The sequence below is a fragment of the Gadus morhua genome, chromosome 6, assembly GCF_902167405.1.
Source record: "Gadus morhua chromosome 6, gadMor3.0, whole genome shotgun sequence".
Classification (NCBI taxonomy): domain Eukaryota; kingdom Metazoa; phylum Chordata; class Actinopteri; order Gadiformes; family Gadidae; genus Gadus; species Gadus morhua.
This window is the reverse complement of record NC_044053.1, coordinates 15,092,104-15,099,603: the sequence shown is the minus strand read 5'-3', so window position 1 is coordinate 15,099,603 and position 7,500 is coordinate 15,092,104. Positions and strand designations below refer to the sequence as shown.

At 47.9% G+C, this 7,500-nt stretch overlaps 1 protein-coding gene across 6 annotated transcripts in view; it reads left to right on the top strand.

Annotated features, from left to right (window-relative positions):
- Window positions 1–7,500, top strand: part of sema6a (sema domain, transmembrane domain (TM), and cytoplasmic domain, (semaphorin) 6A) — a 112,115-nt gene that overhangs the window by 86,226 nt on the left and 18,389 nt on the right. For 2 of the 6 annotated variants that reach the window (XM_030359875.1, XM_030359873.1), the window contains exons 14-17: window positions 468–608; window positions 943–1,020; window positions 4,370–4,428; window positions 5,814–5,834. In XM_030359875.1, the coding sequence (XP_030215735.1) occupies window positions 468–608; window positions 943–1,020; window positions 4,370–4,428; window positions 5,814–5,834 (299 nt within the window). Of the gene's footprint in view, window positions 1–467; window positions 609–942; window positions 1,021–4,366; window positions 4,429–5,813; window positions 5,835–6,053; window positions 6,096–7,500 lie in introns of all 6 variants that reach the window. The other 4 variants (XM_030359874.1, XM_030359872.1, XM_030359871.1 and 1 more) reach the window with 3 other exon arrangements.

Below are 7,500 nucleotides of genomic sequence, written 5' to 3'. Positions count from 1 at the left end.
ACAGACTGACAGAAAAACACTTAGACAGACAGAGAGATGGATAGACAAATAGATACTGTGGATTGGTAAAACAATACCAGGAGAGATAGATGGATAGATAGAATGATAAAAAGATAGATAGATAGATAGATAGATAGATAAATAGATAGATAGATAGATAGATAGATAGATAGATAGATAGATAGATAGATAGATAGATAGATAGATAGATAGATAGATAGATAGATAGATAGATAGATAGATAGATAGATAGATAGATAGATATAAATGGATAGACAGATGGATAGAAAGAGAGCTAGATGGAGAGATAGATGAGATAGAGAGAAGCTACGTCAATATGTTTGTATTGAATTCAAACGGGAGACATCATTTTCTTTTATTGAGAAGCCTCTCATCCATAACTCTTCCTCCCCCTCCTCCTCCTCTTCCTCCTCCTCCTCCTCCTCATCTTCCGCCCCTGCCTGCAGGTGCAGCGTGGACGGCGTCGAAGACAAGCGCATCATCAGCATCCAGGTAGACAGCAGGAGCCACGTGCTGTGGGTGGCCTTCACCTCCTGCGTGGTGAAGGTGCCGCTGTCCCGCTGCGAGCGACACGACAAATGCAAGAAGTGAGTTCTGTCTGTCCGTCTGTCTGTCTGTCTGTCTGTCTGTCTGTCTGTCTGTCTGACACTCTCGCTCTCTGTCCCTCTCTCTGTCCCTCCCTGTCTCTCTCTCTCTCTCTCTCTCTCTCTCTCTCTCTCTCGCTCTCTCTCTCTCTCTCTCTCTCTCTCTCTCTCTCTCTCTCTCTCTCTCTCTCTCTCTCTCTCTCTCTCTCCCTCTCTCTCTCTCTCTCTCCCTAATGTGACTTTGATGACTCAGATGCGGAAAAATTATGGTGATTTAAACCGTGTGTGTGTGTGTGTGTGTGTGTGTGTGTGTGTGCGTGCGTGTGTGTGTTTTCAGGTCCTGCATTGCTTCCAGAGACCCTTACTGTGGATGGGTACAGGAGGGCGCCTGCAGAGAAGTGTTCCTCAACACAAAGTAAGCAGCAAGTGCTACCGGAAGCTAAGCTAATAAATCAGCAGCGGTAGCATTGAAACAGTATTATGTTTACGACTTGTTTTACAGCAAATAAATATTTTATATTGTTTTGCACTAAACAAGTTATGGCTCATAAAATTGCATATGGCTATAATCCAATCCTTCCCAATCAAATCCAAAGACTGTACTTACTTTAGCCTGGCAAGCAGATTTCGCTTCAAAACTACCGTTGCGCACATTCTAGCACATAACGATGACAACAATGATCTTGGTGCCACTGCCATGTGTTAAGGCTTTGATGCTGTTTTCCAACATGGTCGGGTTGTGCTGGTCCTACTCTGTTGGTCATCCGTCCCATTTTGAGGTTCGGTGTTCCGCGATTCATCTGACAGGGCGGTTTGGAGAGTGGATGGAGGGAAAGAACGTTTCACCCCGAGGCCCAGGCTGAGGGGGGAGGGGAGCCCGGGGGTAGTGGTCACTATAATTAGGGGCTATAGCTACGACTCAGAAGCAGATCATGCTTTTTGAACAAACAGCATATGGAGTTTCGTGGTGGGGGAAAAAATAACATTTCGTCCAACGCTCCACTCGCTGGTTGACGCTGAACGAATGCGATCCTCTTGACCGAATATGATTGGCCTGGCACGACGACGAACCGAAAGGCATATGTGTGTGGGTCGGTGAGTGAGTGTGTATGTGTATCTGGAGGTTTAATGGTATTGGCGTGCACGCCACACACACACTCACACACACACAATTGATGGTAGGAAGGATGATTATTTTCTAAAGCGGAGGTAGCGTTCTGATGGAGTTTCCAGTTGGTGGACACGGAGACATAAGTAGGTCATGGGACCTCACTCCTGCTCTGTACATTATTTCTAAGTGAGCAAAATGAAGGATTAGGACCTTCAGGGTCGGTCGGTGTATGCTGAGCTAACCAATACATTGACCAGGCTGCACACATGGGAGGATGTGAAGGACAGCTTACAAGGCTAAAATATATATATATTTCAGACAATGTATCAACCATCCATCAGTCAATATGTATGTATGTCTGTCTGTTTTGTATGCATGTATCTGTAGGGAAACATGAAGGACAAGAGAGACAGATGCATGTATAGATGCATCCATCTCTCTTTTCATTTGTGTTTTCTTTACATTAGTACCATTCTAATAGTAGTTGTTGTTAGTGGTAGTTTTCGTCCAGTCTTCCCTCTTATTGCTCTGCCGCTGCTGGCTCCTTCCTCTCCTCCTCCATCTGGCCTCTAGTGTGAGCGTGCCAGATTTCTCATGTAGAGATATGCCTCTTATAGTTCCTAGAAGCAGCTTGCCCCCCCGTCACCCCCCTGACCAGGCACATGGTGGCAAGCCATTGGCCATCATCATCAACAGTATTATTCATGTTATGTAAAGCTAGGTGTATGCAGCAACAGGGCATGACTAAGAATACATTACACGTGAACAATTTCACAATTCAGTTTAAAAACAAATCCATATGATTATGTTTTCTTTTCAGATATAAAACACAATTTAACTACCTGCATGTTTTCTCAAGATACACTTCTGTCATATTTCACAAAGGGATTGAATCTGATTCAGGAGAGTCCAACCCCTGCTACTCAGGGAGTCCTAACCTCTCCTAACTCCCATAGGCCTTCTACACGTACAGCATGATGGTGAATCTAATACGCATCATGTGGTTTTCCCTGGGACCTTTAGCCAGCATCAGCCTCATGCAAACAGAGCCAGGGGGAGGGATTCAGACCCTTTGTATCGGGGGCTTCACACACTAACGTTTGTTTTCTTAACACACAACGCCTGCAAGTAATGAAACCGTAGACACTCTCTCTGTGTTGCGACTGCTTGTTGGTAATTCTGTCTGTATGCTGATGGGTGGATAGAAAAAAACTCGGGCAGTAGTCTAACAGACAAAGCCAAACAACAAATCGCTGCTCCATGTGCCTATTACAGTCTCGGTGTGTCGCCAAACGTGTGTCACGCCCGGTCCAAACAGTGATACCTTCGCTTAACTCGAGCTTAGTACTCAGTGCTACCGAAGATACCAGACGGCCCCACAAAGCCTTCATGACATCCATTAGCTGCAGAGAGTGCTCAGATGGCATTCGTGCTTAGGCAGGTTTAATTGCACAACTCCTGCGTCTGCTTCCCCAACGATGCTTGCCTATGATAAGCGAATCAGATAAGCTGATTAAACACAGCACCATGGCTACTGCCACGGGATGAGCACTTGTTGTTGTTCACCCTTCTAGTTGTCCCACACGTTGTGGGGGCAAGCCCACTTGTTGACATCATCTCTTCATCATCCGGTCCAGCAAATTCGGTTTGGTGGGTTGTTTCTAGTCGGCCGTCGGGTTTCTGATTAGTACCGGGTGGGAGGGTGGGTGGTTTGGTGTGGTGTGGGTGGGTGGTGTGGTTTTGGGGGAAATCATATCCATCCCGGGCTGTGCTGTGATGTGGCCGTGGGTGAGGAGGACCAGGAGTGGGGTGGACAGCGGGGGGGGGGAGGGGAGGACGGCTGAGAGGGGCCTGTCGTGCGTGACCGTGATCCTGGATGACAGTTGGTGCGCTCCGTTGCCCTGATCTCCTTACTGCCTGCTTGGTGGTCTTGGAGAAAAAAAAAGAGAAAAAACGGACTGGTCTCGACACAGCTTGCCATGGAAAATAACATCTTTTAACCTCTCTCTGTCTCTGTCTCTCGCTCCCTTTTCCTCCCTCTCGCTCTCCCCCCGCCCGGTCTCGCTCTCACCCTCTGTTGCACTCTTCCCCCTGTCATGGCCCTCCCCACGTGGGAATTGTTATCCCTTACCGGACCACTATCCCGGGTCCTGGACCATGTGATCGGGACCAAAACGTCATGTCTCCCTCAATGAACCCTGAAGAACCTCTTATTTCAGCTGGAGCTGGATGGCAATATTCAGAAGACTTAAGCAGGGTTGCTAGGGGGACCCGGTTAACTAAGGACTCAAACAAAAAGTTCTGATAAAATCAAGCCTCCCAACTTTCCCTGCCACCGGTCCCGCTCGGCTAGGATCTATCTTTCTTCCAACATCTCCAGTTATGGAGTCATGGATAAAAAGCATTGATGGTGTTCTATGGTGATCGTGTTCAGCAGCTGATGTTGTTTGAAGACTCCGTCATCCATGACTTCATGGACAATTAGCAGCCTTGTGGTTGGTTGGAGTTTCTGACGTCGGTGGGGATGGGTCATGGGCTGGTTACTGCGTTGTTAGCGTGTTGTTAGCCTGGAGGTGCGGGCTGCGTGGCCCCTGCTAGTGTGGCATGATGTTGTGAGATGGAGTGCTGACCGTGATGTCTCTGTACCCAGCAGATCCAGCTTTGAGCAGGACGTGGAGCACGGCAACACAGATGGCCTGGGAGACTGCCAAAGTAAGCAGGCCTTCTTCGCTCCTTCTTCTCCTCCTCCCACTCTCTCTCTCTCTCTCTCCCTCTCTCCCTCCCTCTCTTTGCTAGCATTCATTCAGTTGATTCTTGCTCCCTACTTCCTCCCTCTGCCACTCTCTTGTACGCTTTTCTCTCCCCTCCTCTTTCTCTTTTTTGTTCCTTCCTATACAATCCTGTCCTTCACTCTCTTCCATCTGCCACTCTCTTAACTCAGCATCTCTCTCTCTCCCTCTATCTCTCTTGCTCTCTCTCTATGTCTTCCTCCATCTATGTCTATTCTCTGTATCTCTCTCTCCCTCTCTCTCTTATCTTTCTCTCTCATTCTGTCCCTCACTCTCCCTCTCTCTTTCTTCTCCCTTCTTGCCCTCTCTCTCCGTCTCTCTGTCGTCCTCCTACTCCCTCCCTCCCACCCTCCCTCCCTCCTTCCCTCCCTCTCTTCTCCCTCTCTCTCCCTCCCTCTCTTCTTTCTTTCCTCCCCTGCTGTTTCCCTGATCCCTCAATAAGAGGCCAGTGTTCCGTCCCCGTTATTCTCTGTGCAACGCAAACATGCAACAACACGGACACATTCAGTATCACACAGAGTAGTCGAGTGACAGCGAGACAGAGAGAGAGTGTGTGTGAGAGTGATAAGACAGAGAGAGAGAGAGAGAGAAGGAGAGAGAAGGAGAGAGAGAGAGACTGTGCGTGTGTGTGAATGTGAGCTAGAGAGAGAGAGAGAGAGAAAGAGAGAGAGAGAGCAAGAGAGAGAGAGAGAGAGCACACGAGAGAGAGAGAGAGAGATAGCGAGAGAGAGAGAAAGAGAGCAAGAGAGAGAGCAAGAGAGAGAGAGAGAGAGAGAGAGAGAGAGAGAGAGAGAGAGAGAGAGAGATCGAGAAAGGACCGAAGTCACAGAAGTCAAGTGTACACACAACACAGGGCTTAAGCCTCAGCCTTTTGAAAGGTCTCTCTCTGCATGCCACGTATGCCACCACACTGATCCCCTCTTTGTCTTTTTGACGTTGTCGATTTAGTTTGCGAAGTCATCCAAGGCCGCCTTTGATGCGAAAACAAATGTAAATGTCATGGATCGACACGCACACACATTTGATTTGATTCAATCGCCACTCTGTGCGTCCATCTGTAAGGGCCGTGCTTGGTATTTGAAGCCCATTCAAATTCATTACCGTGTGGAGTCAAGGGAAGCCAGAGTATCGGGGCAATATTAGCTCTCTCAGCCCCATAGATTACCACTGATTACAATGCAGATAGGGTTATTGAGCAGCTGATCTAAGTTGAATTACTACGCACGTCATTGCATTTAATCACTTTTAAGCATAGGTGCCCTCGACCTCCCGACGGTAATTTTCTCTCTGTTTTCTTCTGTTTTCTAGATTCCTTTGTGGCTCTGAATGGTAAGTATCCCTCATGGAGCTAATCAAATAACATGAGAGGCAAACCCTGCACGCGTCATCTCCCCCTAAATCTGGCCTCGTCAGCCCCGCCCCCTCCTCCAATAAATCAATCAGCCCCTCTCAAGGAAATGAAAACCCCGCCCACCTGTACAGCCACACATTATTAATGACCCAGATTCTAATTAAATGTCTTTTATCCCCTGTTTTTTTTTTTTATAGACATTCAATCGAGTTATGAAGGTCATGAGAGCTTGCCGCATGGTCAGTTCATTTGGTTTTGCATTGCCGTAGTCGTGTTGGTCCTAGTGGTGGTCCTATCCTACCCTCTACCTCCCACCTTGCTCCAACCCTGATGTGTTTGTGGAAGCAAACATTCAACCCCCCGGAATTAAAATTCTCCCGTTAGCCCCCATTGTTCACCCCCAGTTCTGCCTGCCGACCCCAACCTCCCCTCAATACGCAAAACCGCTGCCCCTCCTCTCCATGGCTTCACTATCCCCCCCCCCTCCCCCCTGTGCCTGTGTTTGAAGCCTTGCCTGCCTGGAGCCGTAGCATCGATTAGCCCTGACCTTTGCCTCCCTAATTGGATGGATCTGCTTGTTAACGGTTAAGGACCGGGTGGTGAGGGCTGGCCTCAACATGCGCAATAATATGAGCGAGCTGCAGACAGACTTAATGACAGAGCGACGCTTAGAGAGAGAGGGAGGGAGAGAGGAGCGATAGAGAGACAGGGAGAAGAAGAGAGATAGAATAGAGAGGGAGTGTGACAGAGGGGGAGAGAGAGAGAGAGAGGGAGGGAGGGAGGGAGAGAGAGAGAGAGAGAGAGGGGGGGGGGGGAGAGAGAGAGAGAGAGAGAGAGGGGGTGGAGAGGGCGAGAGAGAGAGAGAGAGAGAGAGAGAGAGAGAGAGAGAGGGTGGCAGAGAAAGAGAGAGGGGGAGAAAGAGAGAATGGGTTAACATAAGATATTAAACAGATGAATGTCTGTTTAAAGTGGGGCAAGATCTGATGTGATTTCCACAGCAAGCCAAGTTGCGAATGACACAAGTTGTGCCATCCGCAAGCTAAGCATAATCTGTTTACGCACGCACTCATTCTAAAAAGATAACGTAAACATACGCGTATACACAAAGAACGCACATATAAACATGTATCCTCTGTAATAGGTTTCCACTGCAGTAACATACCCTCTAGTATAATCTTACGTAAAATAATGTCCCCAAGCCACTTGAGAGCATTTTGTTTAAGGTGGTTTTATTCATTCGGCCTGTTAATTTCATTAGCACATGCATGTAAAACACGCAGGCAATCAGAAACCACAGGTACCTAATTCAACATAATAAATCACAGATAATCAATCAGAAAATGGACCAAATTTTTCTAATTAGATTTGATTGTTAATAAGAACACACAGACACGCACACATACACTCAGGCGGCTGTCTCTCTGCCACTCTCTTTATCGCTCCCTTTTCATCTTCCCCTCGTTCATCGTCCACTTGTTCACTCTCACACGCACGCACACACACACACACACACACACACGCACACACACATATGTGCACCCACACATAACACATTGCAGCTGCCAGATCAATCCAGCCAGATCCATAAGGAATGAGGAGAATAGCTATTTTGAAGTCAGCCCCCCCAGCCGTCCTGTGGCTGCA